Genomic DNA, 26139 nt, shown 5'->3' on the forward strand with positions numbered 1-26139 from the left:
ACCTAAGTCTCGTATGGGATGTACAGGATCTGACCTTATCCCCATACAGGAAACAGCAATATCCTACGCTCCTTTTACATGAATGAATGCATTCACACTGGGTTACAACAATTGCAGCTGTTTCAGAGAAAACAGGATCTCTACCTAAAATACATAAATGGGTACAAAAAATCTGCATGTCACACCCTCTTCGGTAAGAAACACATTGCATTACTACATCACAGTATCTCACTGCTGGGGCAGAGCAGCACAGCACCCTTTTGTTACTTATGGCTTGTTTTCTGTGCATCTTCCCTGCACCCAAAAGCATGGGTTCAAGGTATTGTATATTCTGTGATTCATATGGCGAGATTAACATAATTATAAAATGGGCATTATTTCAGTTCCTTTTTAAAGGGCTGCACAACCCTCCACTCACTCCTCCTTGTGCTTTTACAGTGAGAATTTGTTCCTAATTGGTATCCAACTGTGCAGAGTTAGATCAATTCCTCTTCAAAAATAGAGTGCTGCTTTTTATCCTGATAAGAACAGATACTACAGGCTTCACTTAAAAGATCTGGTTTTTAAATTACTGTAATCAGGCTTTGACGGAACCACTCTGAACACAGATGTTTGGCTAATGTGTTTCCTAATTTCATGACAATTTAACTACAAACAAAGTAAATAAATGGCTTAAAAATAAACAAAACTTTAGGAACTCGGACATTGATGATGACTGCCAAATTCAGGGCTCAGAAGTCTCCTTTGGACTGTTACTAGTCCATATCCTCCTACTTCTGCACAATCCTAAGCTTACATTTTACAGAGAAATGCACACAAAGGAAACTTTGAAATTTGGACTCCTGACCTGAATTTGTTTTCTTATGCAAGAGATAAACTTTAAGCCTTCAGAAGTTATATATTTACAGTTTATTTTCCCACAGCAAAGAACAGTGATTCTTGTTTGCAGTAGGAAAACAGAAATTATTTCCCTAAGAAACCTGTGTTCTATAGGTTACAATAAGAAACTGCTTGGACAGGAACAGTAGGATGTTTCTTTTAAACTACCTAAAGAAAGGTTATTCTCAGAAATGCAGGCATTCTTTACATGAGAACAACTTAATAAGTGCACCAAAATCCTTTTCTATTAAATCATGCTTTTCAGTCAGGCACTTTAAATTAGTATTTTCACAAATCCCCACGGACTAACTGGAGGGCTGTTGGCTAGAGCCATCCCCACTGCCTGTTGCAAACCAGAGGTGGAAGCAACTGCATGAGCTGCCAGATGCCTCCTCCAGTGCTCGCCACAGCCTGGCCGAGAGGCAGGCTGCTGCTGCCGCCCCTGCCTCCAGCCCTGAAAAGGAAGATTGCAATACCAGCGTGCACAGAGACAGCAGGGAAACACCTGCAGGCCCTGGAGGGGGAAAATAAATGCAGGGAAAGAAAGAAAATTCAAGTTTAAAATGAACTGTTCTTTCAAAAAGATGTATTAAAAAGGTCTCATAGCTGTTTTACCCAAAGCCTGACAAGCAACAAAAAAAAATCAGTGAGAATTCAAAAGACTCCAACTGCTTTTATCTGCCGCACAGTTCGCTTTAGAGCCTACAGTCCTGCGTGGTTTCTCAGATGAGCAGATTTCTCTTCTAGGTGTTTCTAACACACCTACTGACTTAGATCCCTATCCTGCAAATACTAGCAATCATTAAATACACACATTCTTGTCTGCAGTATCAGTTCCAAAACACATTTTGTGCATTATATCTATGATAACTTTAAAAAACTGTGAGGATTAAAGATGGATGCACTTTAAACATGGCACAAATATTGGAATATTGAAATACACTCAAATAGTGAAATATTATTATAAAAAATACAAAAACAACCCCAGTAATTTTTAAATGAACAAATCCTAGATAGGTTTGCCCCACCTACTCCAGGTAACTGAGCACTTCATCTCTCATCTCTTCATCTATAAGAACTGTAGGTGGAGGAAGGCAGTTCTGCAGCTTCTGCACAGTATAGCTATCTCTGTAGGTCAGATCCTCCTCCTTCTCACAAAGTGACTTAAAAAAAAAAAGATTTAAAGCAGAACCTGATTGGGGGGGGGGGGTTATCATCTTCTGGTATTTATGCCGTTGTTTCAAGCTCTGTAACTCAAAGGGCTGGGAACTTAGATTCCACTTCTAATAACGAGAACTGAGTTTGTAATACAACAGTCCTGACAGCCCAGACTCCAAGAAGGAAAAAAAACAGACAAACAAACAAACAAACAAAGCTCCCCACACACATGAGAGTGAGTAACACATTGGGAAGATAGCACAGAGCAGAGAGCTGAGGGTACACATTAAACCTTATTTCCACAGGCAGGGGCCTGGGGAAACAAGAGCACGGTAGTCATCTCTCACCACCTGCAGCTCTCAGCACGCTCGGATGCCCAGGCTGTGCTCCTGCCCGAGAACGTGGAGAATCACAGAGCCGAAAACAAGCAGACACAGCCAAGAAACTCCAGCCTCCAGGAAAACCAGAGCCTCCCTCCCTCTGATCTTTGCCATGTGTCCTTACCAGAGTGGCCAGGGCAGTTCCTCCAGGGTTACTTAAACCAGCTTTGCCTCCCTGCCCAGCTCCTCACAGGACAGCACCAGCCAGCAGCCAGCTGGCCCTGGCTAGTCGCGGGACGCACACTCGGCAGTGCGTGTCTGCTGGGGGGCCTGGCCCATCGCTCCCTGCTGCCCAGTCCTCTCCTTCCTCAAGGAACAAGAGCTGCTATTAAGGTTTTCTTGAAAAAAATTGTGAGTGCAGAAGGGGCTACCATCAGTTAGCTAGCCGGTTTTCAGCTAGTCAAGCAAGAGCTAATTGGCCAGTGGGATTTATACTGGTTGCAACAACGCAGACTCCTTAGAGCACAGCTAGCAACAGCACTTGTATTATCTTGCACTGCTGTGCTCTTTTGCCTGCATTCATGTTAGTAGCAAGGATCCTCACCTGAAGAGCAGCCTCTCCAACCCCTTTAACATCTCTTCACACTTCGTATCCACAATCTACAATATTTATGACTCTCCTCCTCCTGCAGCCCAATGCAGCAAGTCTCTAGGAGTTAAATAGCTGTCCCTCCCCCCCAGCACACCTTTCTCTGCCACTTACAAGAACCCACAACTTTTCTGGAGCCACAGCAGAAGCCCATGAGCCTGTGTGCCTCTTCTCATATATACAAGAGCCACTAATTCAAACAGGCTTCTCCTCTGCTTTCCCAAACAGCTAGAGCTCATCCTAATGAGGAGGCAGATCTCTCATTTCCTTTCTTCAGTTGGGCTGCTCTTTGCCTCACCTCTGCTTTCTGAAGGGGCCATGTCCTAAAACTGGAAAACGGAAAGGCACTAGCCCTTGGTCTACAGAGAACATGTGCCATTTTTGCATGAAGGTGTGCAAACACCCCTTGGCTGTTTGGCTGAAAAAAAATTACAGCATAAGCTTACAGCGAATGAGATCTTCTCTTTCTGTGGAACTTTCCAAGCCAGGCTGCATTACATGTAGGCTCACAGTCCAATTAATGCAATTTAGGATCAGCAACCTAAGAGCTCACTGAGATGGGAACAAATGGCTGAAGGGAAGAGGGTGGATGACCTACTCTGTATATCTGTTCATGAAGAGCAGCATGAAACTATTTGAACTCAATAGTCAGTGTAATGAGGAGCCAAAGAAGGCTGTTACAGCTCATATAGGAAAAATAATTTGAATTGTCAACATGTTTTTAGTGCTTAAAAGAAAAAGGAGTAATTAAAAAACAAAGATACATTGCATACGGATATAAAAAGTAGTAAATAACACTATGGAGAGTATAAAGTCATTTCCTCCAGCATATCCTCTTTGCAAGTGAGGCCTCAGCACAGCTGCAGTTTGGACCAGCAGAAGCACTGCTCTTGCCAGAACGTTTGCCAGTAGAGCTTGTCTTCTATAAACGATAAATAAGAATGGGGGTGACTAAAACATGGTGGATTCAGTCCAAATTTGGGTTCCACTGTTCTAAGTACCACATAAACATACAGGTAGGCAAACCTGCCCCCAAACACTTGTAATTTAAAGACAAAAAAAAATAGAGGAGGAAGGACATGTATAGCACATACAAATGGCAAATTCTGGTTATATGGTAGCTTGTATCACTATAGGAAGAAAGAAGCCAGGCAAGTCAAATTACTAGGGGCAAGGAGAATTAGAAAGAAGAGCATTATGGAGAAGGGGGAAAGGGCTGGACAGGAAGCAACTTGCTTAGGGGCTCGGTTTCCTGGTTCAGAGTCACTCTGAGCCAAGCGGGCAGAGAGGTCTGCCTCATGCAGTCCACAGGTTGCAATCACCCAGCCCTGCGCAATGTGGGACTCTGCAGAGGACCCTCCCAAAAGGTGCACCATGCAACTGTTTCCCTTCCCAGCCATGCACAGCCTGCACTCAGCAGCAGCCATATGCTGCACTGGCCTGATCACTCAGCTTCTGTGTCAGTTAATTTAATAAAATGTCTATCCCACAGCTGTCTGGGACCAGAGGAGAGACCCCAAGCAGTAACCCAAGCTCCCCAAGCAGCTCTCTGCATAAACCTTTGCTCCTCTTACCATTTATTGCCCTTTGCATTTTCTAGAGAAACCCCCTGAGTGCCAAGGAAACCCAAATGGCAACATAAGGCTATCAGGGCTGATACACTCCACAATACATCCACATAGGAGTACCTATGGAGACCCTTCTGACCCCCTCCCTGCCTATGCAACCATGTTGCTTTCTAAAAAAATCTAGGGCTTAAAGAGAGAAGAGGGAAAATGGTGCACAAATATGCTTATCCCAACATTCAGTCGTTCTGGGGCCAGGGTGCTGGGCTGAGCCCCACAGTTTAGCTACAACCTGAGAAGCAGTGTCACAGGAATGAAGAGGTTTAAATACGTGCACGTGCTGTTTTTAAGCATGCCTTTCAAAACTTCGCTGGTGCGCCAAGCTTAAGAAAAGTATTGGCCATCTCCAAGCTTTTTTCATTCTTCTAGGCCACAGAAAAATGCTCCTTTTCTCTATGCTTATTAAATTCCTTTGGGTTCATATGTGAATTGGATGATTCTAGGCTTTTACCCTCTCCTACAATAACAGGCAAATGGGTATCCATTCTGCTAGCTTTCCTGTCGATTTTGTGATTCACAGTACAATGAGTCTGCCTGTCTTTCTCTGAACTTCAGCCTTAGGGCAAGGAGAACTTTCCTAATGGGGTGAATTATGGGGCCGTTTGAGTGTCTCTGTTTGGTATTGTGTTAGAAAGATTCCTGGTTTGTGGAAACTTCCTCAAATTCTTTTATCAATCATTTTTGGCCCTTGCCTCTCTAATGAGTATATCCACATGAAGAGACTAATGACTTGGTAAGTCCCAAATTCCAATAACAGTTACTGTCCTCCACATCCCATCCCACACCCCAGCAAGTCGTAATAGTGCCAGCTCACAATTTAATCAAGATACTCAGTTCACATCTCTTAACATCATCACTTAAGCTTTGAATTGTATCTGCTTCTCTTTGGTCTTATCAGCACTGTTTCAATGTTGATTTCTGATGGTATGTCAGTTTGTGCCCCAGTGGCCAACGCACAGCTAATATATGTCCCGCTTGCTTTAGGGGAGACTAGTCTAGATACCTTTGGCTGCAGTGTTATCCACTGTTCCCCTGAAGCATTCCTTCTGGTGTGCTCACCATCCTCCGTGTGCATGCTATACACACTGCTGGCATGAGCAAATACCACCCACAGCTGTTCTTGTGTCCTTTCTCAAATGCTGCATTGTCTTGGCTCACAACATGTGCCACGGTCTGGGCAGAGCCACATTTTGTTTCTTCAGAATCCAGTTCTGAGCTCTGGCATGCTTTTCTGCCCTTGATCTCTTTACTTGTAGTACCGTAGTTTGCATTTTCTAGTACACCCACAGTAGTGAACATTTGTTCACCCTTCATAAATTTTGTAAACTGGTCTGGCTGTTCTCTGATTTACAGATCATAATTGACCTATCTCAGTTTTGTGTTCTCTAATAATCTTTCTCTGATTGCTTTGCCTTAGATCCCAATCAGCATATGGCAACTCATCAGGGACTATGGTAACTCCCACAGATGGAAAAATTGGTTCCTCAGTTTTCACTTTCTTTTTGTATTCCCAGATTAAAAACAAAATACCCTCCTCTTATCTTTCTGTGGTTCATATCATGCCACAGAATTCTGAAAAACATCAAGTGCTTCAGAATGGACCATTTCCAGAAACAAAAATTTCATGACTGTCTTCCTTTTTGCTGGTACCCCTTGTCAGCAGAGAGCAACTGCAATGCTGCACAAAAAGACTTCTTCACTTGGCCTCCACATTTCCAGAGGATGTCAGCTGCGGCGGCATTTTTAATGGTTTCATTTTCCCCACTCAGAATATTTTCTTAGTCCATTATACTCCAGGTACCATCTGCTGTACCATAGTTATACACAGCCAGGAAGCCTGGACACAGTCTGCTTTATTTGGTGGATGAGTCCTAATTGCTTAGCCTGGCATAACGTGAGCCACTGCAAAGCACAGCATCCAATTCCAACTGCTTGTGCCACAGTTTCTTAGGGGTACGATGCTCCAGCACAGGCTCAGAAGCAGCTGTGACCAACGATTAGCTACAACACAGAACAGTCACGCTCCCATTCAACTTCTGTGAAGGGAGGAGAGCGCAGCTAGTGAAGTAGTGGTAGGCAAAAACAACGCGAACAGCCACTCTGAAGGCCTCCATCTCCTCTGGATGCTTTTTATTCCCAGTTTCATGCTAGGAGTGTGGCAGAAAAGATGAGGCCACAAGGCTGGGAGCTGAGGAAAGCACTGACTAAAAGAAAAGGATGTCCGGATTACAAATTGTCGGAGTCATTCTGCTGCCATGACTGGTGCTGGAGAGTTCTGGAGGAGAGGGGAACAGGGAGATGGGTTTGTAGCGTTGTCTCCAGCTCTGCTCTGGATGCTGCTCAGTGAGTACATTCCAGGATGGTCCAATCTGTCAAACGAAGGGCAGGAGCCAGTTTTTGTAGCCCTTCTGCAGGCCATACAGCTGCTGGCTCTGAGCACCTGGCCTGGCGCAAGGGCTGCAGAAAGCAGACTTCCAGTCTCATCCTCCTCCCAGGTGGGGTGGCTTCAGCTCCTCTGAGTGGCAGGTGTGACGCAGGCAAACCTGCCAACAGAAACACCGCAGTGCAGGGTACCACTAAACATCCCTGCTCCATTGCTGCTTCAGTGCCTACTGAAAAGAGATGCCAAGGCTGAATGCAGGCCTGATCCGAATGGGGAAGCTTCACAGGCCCATGGCTCTGTGGCACCCTGACAGTCTGTTAAGCAAAGAGGAAAGACCTCTATCCCTGCCCAGCTACACCAGCACCCTCTCAGCTGGGTTTGCCTCTGGATCTGTGGCTCTCTCAGTCTGCATGAATCTTTCAATGACATGTTTTCTTTTTGATCACTGGCTATTTAGGAGAGGAAACAGTAGGTCAGATGCTATTTCCACACAGTGGAAATCGAGACAAATTTGATGGTCTGAGGATAAAGAATATTTACAATGCCCAGAAATCCCATTCTGCACTTTTAACAGTCACACATAAACAGCCTTGCAGTTCCTCACCCCTGCCCCAAGTAATCTTTTCTCAGAACATCTCAAGGCCCAAGCCTGTGAGATGCTGTGGTTCCTCCATGGAACTCAGTAGAAATTGATGGTGCAATTCAGCATTTTGTAGGGTCAGACCCTTGTTAATAAATAAGAAGGTTCTGAGCAAGGAAGGCCACAGGAAGACTTAATAGACAGGCATGTGGCTTGGAGAGAGGTCCAGAAAGAAGTGTACCTGAAGAGGCTGCCTGTGGCAAGAGTCCTTTGCAACACTTCTCCTGTGCTCGACATGCCAGTTAGCTCCATTCACCACTGTCCCAGGAAGCAGGGAAAAGCAACTCTCAGTCTGCTCCATTTCCAACTCTCATCCAGTCACTGGGAAGGAAACATCGAGGTTACAGTGTCTGTGCTTTCCCTGGTGATAAGTTTCACTCTAAGAAGCCTTGCCATCGAGCTCCTTATTTTGGGGGTGGTGGATCCTGCTCACTTGTGCAAGAAGCAAGGATAAGCTGGTCCTACATAAAGAAATAGGAAGTGTAAGCAAAGCATGGAGAGGAGCTGCTTTTTATAAATTGGTTTCTGCACTGGCCAATGACTAGCATTTAAATAATGCAAATATTAAATATCTAAAAGAATTATTGTTGCATAAAATGCAGTTGAGACAGCTTTACATGTAGCTGTTAGTGCTGCCTGGCAACAGATAATACTAAACACACAGTGTTTAAGTGAGACATAAAGCCAGCAAGAGGTAAAGGTCATTTTATTCTATTATTCCTCTTTCCCTTAAAGTGAGGAGGGTTTGCTGGAAACAAAAATGGGGGCTACTAGAATAGGAAAAACTATAAAATGGCAAACTGAACTACAGCTGAGTTCAACATAGTAATTAATGAGAGAGAGACAGCCTCTCTCATCATGTACATCCTATGCAGCTCTGCTTGAATGGCTGCCCAACTGGAGAGTAGCTCATCTACAAAACAAAAGAAGTGAGAAGAAAACAGGAGCAGTTCAAATGAACAGAAACATGTCTAATGTTTTTGAAGGATTAAAAAAAATACTGTGTTAATGCACTATATTGGGAAGCTTGGAGAACTACACATATCTTAAATCAGTGCAGTTATCTAAGATAACAGTGTAATGGAAATCAAATTAAACAGAAACAAACTACAAGTTGTCAATGCAGCAAACTGTTGTCTCATGGGTAGAGGCAAATAGGATCCCAGCTGCCATTAACAGTGATAGGATTTCACCTTACTCTCCCTCAAGACTGTGCTAAGATCATTCCCTCTAAATAACAACTCTACATGCAACTATATTTTCTTTAAATAACCTTTTGTTTACTTTCTTCAAGATCCAAGAATTAAAGTAGGCAAAAAGAAGACTTAACTGCATATAAGAAAAGATTCTAGCTGTCTTGTCTCTATGTAACCCTCACCAGCTCTTCCTACCATTAGGTTTAAAGGTTTAGACAACAATTCAGTGCTAGAGTTAAAAGGAAGGTAGCACTAGTTAGTAGCTAGTGCCATCTTGTGAACAAAACCCCAAACACCGTTCCTTCTTCCTTTGAGTCAAATTGTACTTAATGCAGCAGGGGAGGGACAAAAAAAAAAAAACAACATAATTTTTGCACAAATAAGTAACTTATTGATGACATCTCCACACTTAGGCATAAAATGGGAGACTAAGCCTTCAACCAGGCCAGGCAGGAGCATCACAAAATACAGACAGTCGAGAGAAGAAAGTTATTTTACAGTATAAAGGACGGTAAGAAAAGCTGTTCCTTTTCTCTCCATTGCAAAGAATACCTAATGTTACCCTTACTCAAAAAATATACATCATGTCAGCTGCAGACTTTGGTAACAGGATACTAACGGGGAAACTTTTTTTCCTTTCTTAAGTTAGTTTCTTTTTTCAACCTGTTTCTTCTGTGGCTGGGCTTTAAATAGCAGTACAAGGCAGGGCTGCACTAAAACCATCAAGTATAAAAGGGGCGTATGCTATAAATCCAGCAGGCTGCCAGACATAGAGATCACCAACTCCCCACTCCCCCCATGGATGCTTTGAGAGTTGGATTTGTTGTATTCCAATGATGGGAAGGACCAGAAAAGAGCAGGTGAAGAGCAGCACTGCCACTTCTCATGACATCAGTATTTTTCTTAAAGCCCCTGCTCCTGGCACCATGTAATTGTGACCTGCTCCCTTCTGCTTAAAACAAAGATTAATTTTGCATCCCACATTGGTAGCATAAAACCCAACAAGGTTCCCCCCCACACACACACTTTTCTTTTTCTTTTTTTTTTTCCAATCTCAGATTCCAAGTACCTACCTCAGGAGTTTTTTTATCAGGATTGACTGTATCGATGGCTCCTCCTTTCCCAACACCAAGGATCACCAGAGAGAGGGAGTCCTTAGACTTCTCTTCCTACTGTGCAATACCCTTTGCCATCCTGGAGTTGCAGTGGCTCTCAAGGAAGTCAGATGAAGTTTTCCCACTGACTTTGCTGGAAGAAGCAGCTGGCTTTTACCATGTGTTGCCCTTTTGCCTGATCCCTTCTTCATCAAGGTACCTTTGCAGTTACTTCTTCATCTCATGGACTTTGAAAAACTTGATGATATAGCAGAAGGAATATAGGAAGACAGATCACACACAAAAACCAGTTACTGGTCTCCTGTGTACCATTTTTCACTCCAAGATCATTGTCTCCTTCTTACAGGGCAGAAAGTGAGAAGCAAGGCTTTAAATCGTCCGGGAAACCAACAGCAGGATTGGGAACAATACTCCTGTCTTTCAAATCACAGCGACAAGACATTCAGGAACTGTGTTTCCCTTCATCAGAGCTAATATCTCTCATTACTAGAGGATCTGCTCTGCAGCAAGATGGCTTGTTATCTAGCTAATGAACCAGGACTTTGGAAATCATTTCTTCAGTCCCATTTTCATAGATATTTACCCTACTTCAAAAGTAAATTACTAATCTCTGTGTCTCATCATAAACGGGATAACATCCTTCCTTCCTCTTTTTACCCATCTTGCAGAATTGAACTGTAGGATTTTTAGGACAGGGACTGTCTCTTACTCTTTTTGTCTATAGCACCCAGAGCAATGCTGTCCCATTCCTGATTTGGGACTCCAGAGATCACCACAGGCGTGCAATGACCTTTGTTAAAGGGGCTTCTTCAAAAGAACACTCTTTGGAAGATGCCATATGTTAAACTTGAAGTTTGGGCTCCTTTCACGTTGGTTTCAAAGACTCTCCTGTAGCCCTGTACAGTCTATCCATTTGGGGATCTTATACTCCTTTCCACCTTCTGTAGTACTGAACCCATTCACCATAAAAATCACTAAGAATAAAAACTGAACTAAAGTAAGGATATTCAATGTTTAAAGGCTCTAGGAAATGTCAAATAAAGCCACAAAAGCAAATTTTTCAGGGAGACTCACACTTTACTCTTATTTATGAACATAGTCATCAGTAACATAATTCAAATTCTCTGCAATACTACATGAAACAAAACCATATAATCACAGTAATAGACAGTTACACTGTTGCTACCTGCGTTACAAAACCATTTGAATGTCCCTGGAGCAAAGTGTGTCATTTCACTTTTTTTTGGTGCTTAAATGTGAAAAATACCACCATTGCAGCTACAGTTTTACTTGTGAGCTTTATAAGAGTTCCCTTTTGAACACTGCAGGTACATTTTAGCTCCTCTCTTTTTTAACTTTTGAAAGTTGCTTTCTTTTTTTTAAAGGATATTCATCTTTGGACCTTTATTGCAGCACTATAAAATGCTGCCTGCCATTGCATTTCCTGCCAACAGATAGGCTGGCCTGGCACACGAACAAACCATATTGCTGCTAGCACTCATGAAGTCCTGCTCTTTCAGCTCCTCAGTGAAATTGCAGGCATGAGCTATTTCGTCGTTGACAAGAAGCCTTTCTGTTACAGAAGTACTAACATGCCCTAAGATTTGTTACAGCCAACAAAATCATTATATCTCATTGATCTACTACTGCTGATCAAAACAGACAAACAGCTCCCACACATAAGACGTTTGTATGAATGGATCAAGTACAAACTATGTATCACAGAATGGAAGTAAAAGCTCTTGGTACCAACTGACAAGCTTACCCTGTCTCTGGTGGGCTTTTGAGAACTACACTGCCCTTCTTCAAAAGATAAATGTGGTAGAGCCTGCTTGTGATAGAGCATACTCTTTCCTTTGAAGTTGAGTTATGTTCTTTTAAACCTTTTGTTTAGTGGGTTGCAAAGGGTCTCTTGAGTAGCAGGGCAGGCTAATATTTGCCAGTATATTTTGTATAGAAGAAAATCTGTTTGGAAGAGGAAGGATTTTTAGTATTTCTCAAATACACTCTGGCTCTGCCTCAGTCTGATTGTTTCAGGAAGTTTACTTCAAAGCGGGATCTCCTCTGTTCTGAGCTTTACCCTCTGTTCTCACAGGCTTTCTCCTGGCCTCTGTGGCCAGTGTTGTCCCAGAGAAGTACAGATCAAAAATGTCTAGACTGTTTCTGATCCTTGGTTTATCAGCCACTTTCAAAACCAGAAACAAAGCCCGGAACTGATATTGGAAGCTGACCCAAAGACAGCAAAGAGACTTATAGTGATGGCATAGACTGTGGGACAAAGAGGGTACTTGACTGTATGAGGCAGAGAGTCTAGAACACTTTTATATTCAACTTTCAATAAGTGATTCACATTCATCCAGCCAAGAGGTGAGACACTCAATGCTCCTTGGGGCCTGGTCCTAAAGGACACAACAGAGCATCCCAGAATGCTGCATATGAAAGGGTACTGAAGCCAGCGTTTCACTCCTAAGTCTAACAAGTCGATTCAAGGATTTCAGGTTTCATGCTAACTTCAGAAAAACATAGTGGTAATGATTTTGTGACTTCTTCAGGTATTTCTCTATTCCTATGAAATTTGCTTCACTAATAAAGCAACAAACAGAACAGATTAATTGATTGTATTTGTGTAGAGAACAACTCTTGCCCCCCTTCCATCCCCTTCTTTAAATGCTCTGGTTTTAGCATAACAGCAACAGGTCTGGTAAATTTAAAAGAAAAAGGCTTCTATTGGAAGAGAGATGATAAATATTTCAATTAAATGTCACTTTCCCATAAAAGCTTGAAGCCAAGGTTGAAAAACAGACAACCAACAAAAAACTAGCTTCAAAATCCTTAAGTTATAGATGCACAACAATCCCATATGCATGAAGATATCATTGCCCCAGTGAAGAGTAGCTTCCCTGGTATTCAAAACCTACTACAGAAATTCAAGCGTCCAGAGAAGTAGACTCCAGAAAAGCTAGTGGAGCCTAGGCAGTGGGCAGGCTGTGGCTGCGGTTTGTCTACTCCTTGACTTTTCCCTACAAGTATTCTCTGTTATTCCTGTTCTAAGTTCACTAGACACTACAGATGCTGGAAACCAGAGCTGAAGTTGATAGGACACATCCAGCTTGAACAAGGATGAGACAGCACAGATGCTCCAGGGTAGGTACTCTGAAAAGCACTGACATGATTGTGAAATATAAATCTTGTTACAAGTCAAAGGAGAAAACCAAACCTGGATTTATACTTTTCAGTCACACAGCTGCTTTTCAAAACCTTTCACTTAACATATTCTAGAAGCATGCATTTAGTTCCAATTGTGTCTTTGGCCAAGACTTCCAAATGCTACCAAATTTTCCAAGGATGAAACCTAACACTTGCTGGAGATGGGGTAATAATCTCCAACCTAGGATCATTTAAGTAGAGGTATACGAAATCACTAGTCCCTTGAAAAGTCATGTACATGTTTCCTTGTGCCCTTGAGTCTCTCAATTTCACAGCAGCAGTATTTTCTCCCTGCTGTAAACACAATGAATGGTATCAGTAGTAGGTAGTGCTTGGTTCAGCTTGGGAAGGCAGGATGAAAAAAAGAGCTCTCTAATGAAACATCTTACCTGGCTAATGGCATTTATCTTTTCAAGCAATGCCTCTGTGTGCCTCCCCACAGTAAAGGCTTGCCATCTGCCTTGTTCTAATAAATGAACTCATATTACAAATACAAAGTGCAAACATAGTCATATCCTGAACCTACAGCACCCCAGAGGCTCACATCTTTTTGCCGACTGTATAATCAGTAAACGTTTGCTCCCAAATGTTTGAAATGGCTTACAATCTTTCCTCATAAGAACAAGCATAACCAGCTAAAAATTCATCATAGCTACACTATGGGAGGTAAAAATCCATACAAAAAGACTTACCTATTTTCACTGACCATATCATCACACATCTTTCCAACACAAAACTGAGCTTCCTAGAACGTCTTGCATGTATTACTAATATTGCACATAATGAGACGATGCCCTTCTCCCTGCCTGTATCATTAGTCTAGTTTTAGAAGCTGCAGGCTTTCCTCCCAAAATTTCACCCTTTAGATGAACAATCAATTTTAATTGCATGTCAGCCCTGGCCTGTGAAACTAAGAAAACTTTTTTTCCAGAAGCTCAAACATACCCTTTTTCCTCCATATACCGATTCTAACACTGATTGCCTCCCCAGCTTTCAAATAACTCTTCCAGTAAAACTCTTCTTAATTGGTAGTTTGTATCTCTCAATATGTTCAGATGTATAAACTGTACAACAAAACAATAGAAAAAGTCCATTAAGCCTATAAATCACCCTTCAGATTCTATAGACCAATTTCCTCCTATAAGGCAAAAGCTATTTCTTTTTCAGCTGGCTACTGATGCTTATAGATGCTTAACTTGAGTCAGTTAGATTTTCAGGTACAGCTTTTACAGCACATTGTTTCACACAAATTACATACATTCAACTGTGGGGATAAGTGTTGTATTAACTGCTTAAATACTACGCCTTTAGAACGCAGGGAACCTTCAGATAGCTACAAGTAATCCAGAAACAGCCTTTTAGCTATCAAAGGAACCACACAAAGCCTGCTGTGGTGCCATTACTTTCCCTTTAAAGTTCAAGCATATTTTTTTCATTAGCCCTATTTTCTAAGGAAACAGGGCTTATCCATGTATACAGCATGCATGTAATGTGTGTGTGGATTTCTGTTTGGGCTTAGCTTGTTTTTGAACACACCAACCAAATTTGACAGCACAGTAAAGGATACAGAATGGCAGAAGACTCAAAGGCATTATATTTCTGTTAATTTTGATTAAAATAGCCAAAAAGAGAAAACAGACCTTATCAATGCTCTCACTGAGGGAGAGGCTGCCACATGAACATAATCTCTTATTATTTGCTCTCCAGTTCCAGTAGGAGACAGAGAACCCCACAGAGGAGAGTGACATTTAGGATTCCCTAACGACAAGAAAAGCTCTGACCAGAGCACACGCTTTATTAAACATCAGAGAATCTAATCACAGTACATCAAACCATAAAAAGCATCAGGTTTTCTTAGTTCCACTGCTATTTATTTGCTTCTATTCTAAATATTGCTCAGAACAAGGTGGTAGCATGAAGTAACTTGCTGGTTATATTTATGCCTACCAGACAGAGCAGCTAGTTCAGCTTACAGGAGACAAAAGCAGGGTCTTCTACAGACAATTAAACCAGCTCCCACTGATTGACAAGAACTTAAATCAAGGAACAAATCAACATATTCATCACAATGATGGCATAGTAGCTTGTCTGTGCAAGGCAAGTATGATTCAGTACATGCATTTTGGAGGGGAGGTCTTTTTCACACTATTTACCCCAATTACAAGGTCTTCCTAAGGACAGTGCTTCAAGTAAGGATTCCAGGTACTGGTTTGCAAATGCTGAAGGACTGGTGCGGGGGGGCGAGTACATCCACTTTACTCAGCACTACAATAGCCACATGTATCCCATCAGTTACTGTGTCTGACATGATAAGGCAAGGCCTCCTTAAAGCTAACTCAACTCCCTCAAAATTTACACGGAGCTCACAGAAGCAGAGGTATAGAGGCCTATTAAGCCTTTACAACCATTCACCACAAAATAACCTTTGCCTTCTGTCAACTGTAGCTGAAAGGCTTTCTGGTGGGGGGCTAGTGCAAGCCACTTCATTTTTGAGGTCGGACTGGAAATGAGACTGAATGAGAACGAAAAATTAATAACCACTACTGCTCTTCCTTGAATGTGTTGCTATACAAAAAGCAACAATAGTTCCTCAAGCAGAAACAGACAGGAACACTGATGCTACAACCATAAAAATGTGTATTATTGTTCAGGCAATATTTAGTCCAGTGCAAAAAAGGAAGTCAATTGCTGTATGCAGCTAAGTATATTGGGTTGACTCAAATCTTCTGATTAATTTATTTTACTACTTGCCTACATTGCCTTTCCTGAGATGTTCGCACCTCAGTGCACTTGCCTCTGCATATGCTGACAGTCATATGCCGAAGTGATGGGGAGCCATGCAAGGCAATCCTTCAGTGTCATTTATGTGCTATATGCTGTGTATCCTAAAAGGACCAAGCATCCAGCCCTGCAAGGTGCTTAGTGCTGCAGGGCTGAAACCCTAAAATTAGGAGAGCTCAGACTACATGCAGTGATTGAAGAACTGCTGTACTGGAGATGAACATTTACTGAGAGAAGCCACAAAATGATCATTGCTCAGATTATAACAACACTATCACTGTTATACCCCTTTTTAATATATTTTTTCATTTACTGTAAATGTTACCAGACATTTATTACTGGTATGGCAGAAAGTGCTAACAGCTTGCATGGCAGGGGTCAACAATTTATAAGTCCCCAGGATGATACTCTCCATGAAGAAGAGATGTCATGTAATAACCAATGTCAAAGAGCTGTTAGGAGAATTGTGTGGCTTAATCTCTTTTTCCTCTGAGGCCAAAGTTTGATGACAAAATAAACACAGTAAATCCAGCTTTGGGGGGCACGGTACCGAATCAAAAAAAGCTGTGGTGCCCTGACACAATGCAATGATCTGCTGCAAATTTGTTTAGAAACATATCAGCTGTGTAAGGCACAAAATTCTGACTGATTAACTTTGTATCAGTAGGCTTTATACTGCATAAGTTAACATTTCTCTCCCTCCATGCACACACAGCTAGTATAAGACTGCTGAAAAAATCCAGTTTCACATGTAATGGGTAGTTTGTTGTACCCATAGGCAAATACTCCCCTCTTCCACATCAGATGTGTAAGACTGTATCACCTAGCAACACACAGCAACACACAGGTCCAGTAGAACAGTCTGAGTCATACAATCACGCAGTAATTTAGGTTGGAAGAGATCAAATCATAGCCATCCTCGAGCAGGTTGCTCAGGGCCTTGCCCAGGCAATTTCTGAATATTTCCAAGGAGGGAGGTTCCACAACCTCTCTGGGCCCCTGAGCCAGTGTCTTACTCGCCTCGCAGAGAAAATAAATTTTCCCTGCGAGGAAAATTTTTTCCTAATATCCAATCGGGATTTCCCTTGTTGCAACTTGTGTACATTGCACAAGATCAGCGCAGTCCATTGCATGAGTCACCAGATTTTTCCGAGCTTCCTCTGTTGCATAGCAGCTGTGCAAAATGCAGGTTGAAGACCCAGGCATGTTTTTGAGACCACATCATCCAAGAACAAACAAGGGCTTCTGCAGTAGAAAGCGCCAGAGCTGCTCAAGGAAGAGGAACAAGTTCCTTCAAGCAGTCAAGTTAGTGAGAGGCTATGAGGGATGGCATCAATATAGCTGCTTTTTGCAATAGGAACAGCAAAGACCAACACTTTCCCTCACAGTGATGCACAAGAGAATCAAGACCTCTCCTCAAGGAAGTAGAAGCTGAATGCACTTCATATAAAAGAAAATATTTCTGACTCACTAATTTCAATTCCAAGTGGGAAACTGACTTGCAAAACCTCAACTATTTCTGCTCAGCAAATGAAGAATATCTGAAATTAATTAAGGGTGAAGACAGACTGATCCTTTAACAGCTTCCTTCAAGCATGAAATCAAATAAATAAGGATTATATTTAAAATATAAACATGTGTAAGCATACTTAAATGCTGAGCACATTAAAAAGATACCAATTATTAAAATACAGAAACAGCTTATATAACACTACTCGCTGAGTCTGTATCATTCCTGCATCTGAGAAATTATATTCAGAAGTCCTACGAAAGAAGACAAAATACTGTAAGTTTGACAGGCCTACAGTAAACATAGGTAAAAAGAAACAAAGGATACTTATTTTAAAAGAGTTTTTAATAAAAATTGAAATAATAATTATGCCAGTAACAAGTGAAAAAACAGTGCTTAAAATTAACCATATTTAGTCTGCTGTACCTGATCCTCCAACAATGCTGTCCAGGATTTACTTTAAAAACAGGAATACAGACACTCAACAGGTTGCCTGCTTTGCTAAACCATCTTAAAATTGAATTAGAATCAACATTCATATTGCATATCTGAGGATGAAAACCAACAAGAGGTACTGGATGCAGCCATTTCCGGTTTACCAAATACAGAAGAGCACAGCCAAGGAAAAACAACATGCTAGCTTCCATTTTAAATGAGCAGTGCTACTGCTAGTCAGCAAGAACTTCTGTTTTAGCAAAAGGCTTCCGAAATTTGCTTTGAAGAAACACTCTTGGAACACACAAGCCTTCTTTCCTATTCACAGTTTCTCGCTGCACATATTCATTGACCACTTGCTCATATCCCTCAGCCTTAAAGAGCTGAGACAAGAACTCTAAAAGAGAGTAAAAACAGAGAAAGATGCAAAATTATGTTTAAGCTATTTTTAAAACACTAGTCAGCATTTACATAAGCATATGTTCTTGTGTGTTAAGAGTATGAAAAAAAAAAAAAAAAAATCACACAAGCCTTCAGATTTCAAGCTGCTCTGTGCAAACAGGCTGCTGCACCTGAACTGAATGAAATCAATACAGTTCTACTTTGGAAAGGTCAGCATAAGCAAAACAGCTTGCAAAAATGAGGCTTACGCTAATTACTCAGTTCAGCTTCCAAAACTTGCCACATCTCTTATTTTTAGTGAGCCTTCCCATTCTCCCTGTGATCAACTTCAGAGCATTTTCACTTTGTGCAGTTGGTCTTCACCAGCTCAATACATCACTTATTTCAAATATTTCAAAGATGAACCAGCCTTGTATTGCATCTCTGCATGAGGGAGAATATCACTCTAGGTTACCAGACCTTTGCATACCATAGCTCAACAGAAGAAGGGAAAGAATGGCAAACTGGATATGGTGGTACCTAGCCTACACTATGTCAAACTGAACGTATTTCCTATAAACAAAAAAAACTCACTAAAAGTACATCTCTCTTACAGAAGACAGAAGGGCCTCACAAACGGAGTGACCTAAGGAGCGGAGGGGGTTGTCCATGCTATTGACTTGTCATGTTAATTATAAGTCATTACCCTTCCCTTCCTGCACCTTGTTTCATTTATTTAGGGGGTAACTCCACAGTAAATTTAAGCCACTCAAAACTCATGCTACCTGATAAAAAAACAAGCCTCACAATTTTTTCAATATTCAGGTGGATCAGTTTGCTGAAACGGTCGATTTTGTGATTATAGGCACCACAACACCAGAAGAAGAGGTGTGTTGGGGAGGTGAGAAAAGACCACCCAGTTTGGTGGTAGTACAGGCTTATATCCACTTAAGCTTGTCATGAAACCACATGCGTAGATTGTAAACTCAGTGGGATTTGTGTACACTGGGGTGTACACATCAATGAAATATGAATACACTGAACTTGATTGCGCATCTATTAAAATCTCATTCTGAGGAAGCTGCACATACTTCATAACACAGAATTACAAATATGCATCCCTTCATAATTTAAGATTATTTCAAACAGTGGGAAACGTGATTCTTTGCCATGGCAAAAGATCAGTATTGTCATCCGAGGCCAGACAAACTATAAACAGGCATCATTCAAATTATCCCATTCAGCAATTACTTGGTATACTGGTGTAGTGCCCCTGCCAAACAAACAAAAAATAGCACTAGTAGCAAACTGCAGGAACGATGGGAGGTCCTACTTCTAGTGACAAAAGAGTTCTCAAGCAATATTAAGCACTATTTATATGATAATAACTGAAATGAATCCAGTCATAATGAATTTAAAATAGCAGCAGAGGTGGTCCATGAGACAGTCACAGACCAGCCCAAGGCAAAACAATTGCCAGCATCATGAATCTAAGACTAATTCTCTCTCTTCTCCTTCCTTTCTTTTCCCTCTTTCTACCACAATTTTTCCCTCAAATCAAACATTTACACTAGCAAGAAATTTCTCATTCAGAAATAATTCTAACACACAACAAAAATGGATTTTAAAATTTCACAGCAAGACCAGTCTCCTACTTCTTCCCTTCTGCATCCACTCTGTTTGTAAGAGCTAACTGTTTAAGTAGAACTAAAATCACTCAATAAATAATAGTTCTAGAAATGCTTCAATGAAGCTATAARACGGACTACATTATCTTAATTTCATCGTTGTCCTATGAAGGATAGAAAGAGTTTGGACATGATTAATGGCTTTTATATATTAGAAGCAATTAGGTAGTACATTATGTTATAAAATATGAATAACATTTACTTGGCTCCAAATCGGTCTCCTCGGCAGCTGTATTTTACGTTAGAGTAAGAACAAAAAGCCCCACAGAAACAAACACAGAGCTCCTACTGCACAGTGCCCTGTAATTGATAGGGGGAAGTAACATTTCACTGAAGTTTAGCAAGAGGAACTGGGAGTTAGGAGACAAGAGCTATAATCACAATTCATTGTGAGAATCTAAGCAAATTCCTTCATGTCTCTGTGCTTCGATTTTCCCCACCAGTAAACTGCAACAATTATCTTCTTTCCTAAAGCATTCTGAACACTGAATGAAAAGCCATTCAGATACTGCTATCACATGGAAATGCTTTTTACATCATCTTTACAAAAAGACAGTAGAAAGCAATAGCAGCTAGTCAGCACTCTCTCAGCAGGATCTGTGCACAAGCTTCTCAGCACTCTAGTCATGATTCTGCTTTAAAAGTCATGGATTTCATCAGTACACCCCCATCTTGCATGCCAGGAATAACCTTGCAAAAGAGGATGGTGGCAAGATAACTGCTTAGTTGCTTGATGAAGCTGATCAAATCTCTTACCAAGCATTTTTCTTTTTCCTTTAGACAACTAATCTGAACGAAATACAGAAAATTCAGAAATCACTGCTCTTGTCACATAATGGCACGTACAAGAAGCTTCTGAACAAGTAAGAGCTCCTAAAAGTCCTGTCAGTCTTACAGATAAGCTCCCAGAAGAAGGTGGCAAATTAAATACACTAAGATTTAACAGTTCATCCATGTAAAACAAAACTTCCACGGTCATGGTAGCAATTTTCTGAAGCAAGTTTAAACAGAAGATCAACAATAAAGAAAACAATCTACAATATGCCTTACCTTCGGTAAAAAAATACGATCTTGTCCCATCTTGTCTAACATAAAAGTTTTCTCCAAGCTTGCTGCCAGATTTAAACCTGAGCATTGCATGGTCATACAGCCCATAGTCTCTGAACAAGACACACTTGCCTGGTTTTAATATCTGTCACATAAGACACATATACTTTAGTAAGGTAAATGGATTTTGCCGTATCTATATCTATGTACATATATGTATACACACATACACACACACACATATAACTAAGACAAAGTATCCTAACACATAAGAAATACAAAAGGAACAATTCCAGGAAAACTGACTGCAGGTTGGGATTTCTTGTTGCTCTTTTGTAAAGAAATCAATCTATAAAGAGTTTAAAATTTAGAAAATGTAGTCATTAGCCATGCTGACTTTAGATATTTCATGTACGCACCTCTCCTACCTCCACAAATACCAGCTGTATTCTTTAGAGGAGAAAAGGAATATTTGAAACTTGTAAATTTGTGCAGAAATCTACAAGTGAGTTAAATGAGCCAGGCACCTCCATCAAGAAAACAGTAATCAGCTTTTTTGTGTGCATGAGCTAGGAACCAGTCCTGACTTTGGAAAACTTCTGGAGGTATATTAAAATCTGACATTCTTTTTTTCAAACTACTGATGATAAAATGAACAGGATATCCTATAATATAAAAACCCGAATACACACATACAACATATATATAAAAAATACGTTATGTTGACTATGTCCCTCTGTAGTCAATATGACAGGCTCATCTCAGACAGGGAGATTCAGAACAACCACAATTCAAGTGGTTTAAACTACCCTCCGGATAGTCCTCTGTCTATCAACTACAAAGACAGCCCAGGAAGACAAGTATCGCTAGGTTAATGTTAGTATCTGTGAACATCCCATTTCTAAATCACACAGATCAAATGTATTTAATAATGAAATTCTAATTGCAAGTCATTGTGTCATATAGAAGTCACTTTTGATTCACTTTCATTCATATCTTACAAACACAGGCATTTCTGTAATCTGAAAATATTATTTGTACTGTACAACTAGCAGCAAATTCATGGGTCCAAGATAGCATTTTGTTATGTTGATGACATGCATTAGACTAGAATCCAAACAACCCTCACATCACCAAAAGCTAGCTAAATACTTCCAGGGAATATAGTGTTAATTAAAGAACACCATTAAAAGCAGGGTTATTTTTTCAGAATAAAATTGTACTTTCAAGCCAAAAAGAATAAAAGTGCTTTAAAGGTTGTAAAATCAGCTGTTCATGCCTACCTTGTAAATGTTCTTCAAGACAAGGCGCATTTTGTCAGGATGAATGGCAGAGAGCACAAATATAAGTGTGACAACATCCACAGAATCTGCTGGTATATTTTCTGTAAGATCATCTTTAGTAAGATCACACTGGAACACTTTACATCTTTCAGTACTGTATAAGGAATTTTTCTAGGGAAATGAAAAGAATATGCTTTAACTGAAAATTAGCAGTATTTGTTATTTAAAAAAAGATCAAAAACTTGTGAAACTAATTAGGGGAGCAACACAAAGCAAGCGGCAAAAGAATATTAACTTCCAACAGGTGACTAATACAATATAAAATTCTTTGCCAGACGCTATAAGAGGGAAAAAAAATGGTCTGTTCTCAGGAATTTGAGAAGGAATGTGTGTTAAGACACAATTCAGATATCATACCATTTCTGTTTTACAGCTGCTTCTGTTCTTTAAAAATATAGAAATATCATTCATAGAAATTCTCTATTACAACAGGATCAAAGCACAGCTCTTCAGCAACAAGCAGCTCGTAAACAGTTCAAGCAACCTGCAGTTTGGCAGTTTTAGTTCTTTTTTTCTTTCTGGGTAAAAGAAAACCTGGTTCTGGAAACAAAGTAGTCCAGCAAGAGCCGTGGAGGCAGACACCACCAGTTGACCAAAATCGAGCGTATACGCTCAGCCCAAGCTCATCTGGCAGTACACCTGTGGCACCCCAGGGAGCTGCTGTCACCTCCTGTTTGTGAGCCACTCACGTATTTTTTCCCATTGTTTGGGTGAGATATGCAGTATGCGTCTTGTGCTTCTCAGCCATAAATGTCCCATAAGAGAATGCTTTCAAATGGAAGAGAGAGAAAAATCTACCTCTGATTATAAATTTAACAAACCAGGAGAATTTTAAAGTCCAGTGTCCCCATTAACCTTACTGGAAGGCTTGCTTTGGATTGCAGCACTCTTTAGCTGTAAGTATAAACATACCTATTTCTGATCAGTCTCCAAATTTCCTTAACAATAAACTTCCATATCCTTGTTTTCAAGATTATCCTTGGGACTCCCTCTACCCCACAAACATCAAGGGCAAACATCCCTCCCAAAAAATCACAGTCTTCACAGAGCATTCAGGTAAAATAATATACATATACTGCTACTGCAATTTGATGCTCAAAAATTAGGTCTTGAAAATGATTCAGCTTCTTTCAATGGAAGCTCCAGTGAAATGGATCCATTCCTCTTCTTTGACAAATGCTAGTTTACTCTTCTTGAAAAAGGAAGGCAAGTCCATCACTCCAATCATTTGTAAATTCATAAGCTTCTAAAGACACTCTAAAAGAAGTACTGAATATCACACCAACCTTCACGTACTCAACAGCTCTAGGAGAGAAATCACAGGCATACGCAAAAATATTCAGATCCTCTTCTAGGAGTGGAAACAAGCAGTTCCCAACCCCACAGCCTGCTTCTAGGATGGTCAGCTTCTGATCTTCAAACTGGGGAGCAAGAAATGCAAGATACAGCCCATCATTTTTGTTTTCCTCACAATACAAGCAGACACACTGTTCAATCAGCATTTTCAAAGCAAAAATCAATTTTAACTACCACTGATTAAAAACTGAAGCAGCCATCCATTGGTAATCTGACACTACAAAACAGGAATTTTAATTTGTGCAAAATTACACATCTTTTTAGAACTTCTTAATATTTCTTTAGTCATCCACCCACTTAATTAACAGATTGTTGTACCATCACTGTCTTGTGTCTCATTCAGATAGAATGAACAACAGATGCATCTGACTATTCCCCTTAAGGATATTTTGCAATTAGCCTGTAATTCTGGATGCTTTCTTTAAAACAGTGTTCTAAGTGCTGCAGCTTGCATCTGAACATGTCACATCACAGAGAGACAAGTTGTCTATTTAGGATGCAAAATAAATATTCTAGATTTGATTTTCCATATATAATATGAAAGAATTATACACTGAAACTAAACTGATTCTGGGGAGATATCTTTGACATTAAAAGAGATTATGCTACACAAGGTACTGCATGCTTAAGATGTGAGAACTCTCAACTTTATGGCTTTGTCAGAAATATTATTAAATCACTCGAAAACAATGAATCACATCTCTTTACTTATAGATAAGGTGTATACAGCTCACCTCCCGACATGCTTTTAATTCTTGAAACTCTCTGGTTGTCCAATGTCTGTCTTTGAAGAAGTTGGTGCTGTTTCTTTTGTAAAATAGATCCCAGTTCTTCTGTGCCTCTTTCTCCAGTTTTAGTTGTTTGAAATCAGTCATCAAAACCTTATCTTTTGCCAGTCTCTCAGCTTCTTCTGGGCTAAGGATCCTTGCACTATGGCCTTTTTTCTGGAAAGCATCACCTCCAGTAGATGTAGTCGTTAAATTTAAGCAATCGGTTGATATGTTTTCATGGAACATCCTAGAGTCTTTCATTGAGATAGGAATACCAAAGACCTAACAGTGTTTTGGGTTTTTTTAGCATACGTTTCCACGACTTAATTTAGGCAAATAACCAAGGATCTAGAAGCAACAAAAAAAAAAGAGAGTTACTGTGTGCACTTTTTGAGGTTTTATGGTGATCTGCCCTACACAACACACTGCAAAACCACCAGACTTGCTTCTCTTATTTTCAGAAATCCTCCATCAAAGCTGACCATTGGATAAGACATTATTACACTGATCTCAAAGTTAAAGCACATGGTGGACAAATTCTGCTGGTCTTCCACACACATCACAGAAAACTACCCAACCAGAGAAAGGTGATGCAGCTCTAAGTTTATTTTCACTAAAACTGACTAGGAAAGGGAAACATGGATTGTGTAACTCTTGTTAGTAACACCTCAGAAAACTCACAACTGAAAAGCAGGTGGCATATCTTTTTAAAAGTCCCATTTCAGTTGATAGATCAAGCCATATTCATCTTAACATTGCGCTCGCACTCCTTCCACTGCCTCTTCCTGAGGATTCACAGCAGTTTGAACAATCATGGATACATTTTTTTCCAAAGTTAACAAAAATGAGGAAATAAAAACAGTTCTATGGAGGCCGGGAAAGGATCCAAATAATTTCCCTCGCGTTAAACTAGCTCTGACCTCCGCCTTGCCACAAACACCCAGACCCTGAAAGATGGCATATGTGAATTAAGTCATGCATGACCCAATAGCTCTCCTGAAACTCCTGGCAGGCCAAATGTGCCATTCATGTCCATCAGCTGGATGTGAATGTAGTACTTCATTTAGCTATTTTATCTTACAGAGCACAAACATAATGCTGCAAACACAAACATAAAACACAAATGCATGAACGCTACGAAACACAGAACTGTCCCCATTTTGCCCCGCTTTAGGGGTGGTCAGACCACATGCCCCTTTCCTCCAGAAAGGACGGAAAAGGTTACTGTGAGCAGGCTTCCTTGGAGAAGAAAAATCTCCTAAAGAGATAGGCAGATCCTCAAAATATACAGTATTTTGAATTTTTGTATATATATATATTATATATATATACACACAATTTCATAATTCATATATATACACACACACACATATATATATAGGTATATCCTCATTAATCAGCAAAAAGCACAAATCAGCAAACTATGTCCCTGGCACACTACAAGGGGGAAATCAGCGTATACATTTTTTCCACAAGACAAGCTACAGAGGGGGGAAAAAATTAACCGTTTAAATTGCCCCCTTTATATTTGGAAAACACTCTGCGTTAGGGGGAAAAACAAAGAAACCGTTAACACGGCGGTAACGGTGGGTCTGGACCTGCGTTCCGGCGTTTCTGAAGGCGGGGACAGGCGGCCGCCGCGCTCCCCCTCCCCCC

At 40.6% G+C, this 26139-nt stretch overlaps 1 protein-coding gene across 9 annotated transcripts in view; it reads right to left on the reverse strand.

Moving 5' to 3' along the window:
* Nucleotides 1–26102, reverse strand: part of METTL6 (methyltransferase like 6) — a 38344-nt gene extending 12242 nt beyond the window's left edge. For 2 of the 9 annotated variants that reach the window (XR_003253865.1, XR_003253864.1), the window contains exons 1-5: nucleotides 26082–26101; nucleotides 24448–24831; nucleotides 23644–23778; nucleotides 22298–22468; nucleotides 21018–21159 (exon numbers count right to left, since the gene is read on the reverse strand). Coding sequence is in view for 2 of the 9 variants with exons in the window: in XM_026067995.1 (XP_025923780.1) it covers nucleotides 18132–18295; nucleotides 21018–21159; nucleotides 22298–22468; nucleotides 23644–23778; nucleotides 24448–24744 (909 nt within the window). In the remaining 7 variants the exon portion in view is untranslated. Of the gene's footprint in view, nucleotides 1–5634; nucleotides 7175–7835; nucleotides 8116–9923; nucleotides 10203–17790; nucleotides 18296–21017; nucleotides 21160–22297; nucleotides 22469–23643; nucleotides 23779–24447; nucleotides 24832–26081 lie in introns of those variants that run through there. The other 7 variants (XR_003253867.1, XR_003253866.1, XR_003253870.1 and 4 more) reach the window with 7 other exon arrangements.
* Between the last annotated feature and the right edge of the window lie 37 nt (nucleotides 26103–26139).

The sequence above is a fragment of the Apteryx rowi genome, unplaced genomic scaffold (assembly GCF_003343035.1).
Source record: "Apteryx rowi isolate R43461 unplaced genomic scaffold, aptRow1 scaffold_266, whole genome shotgun sequence".
Classification (NCBI taxonomy): domain Eukaryota; kingdom Metazoa; phylum Chordata; class Aves; order Apterygiformes; family Apterygidae; genus Apteryx; species Apteryx rowi.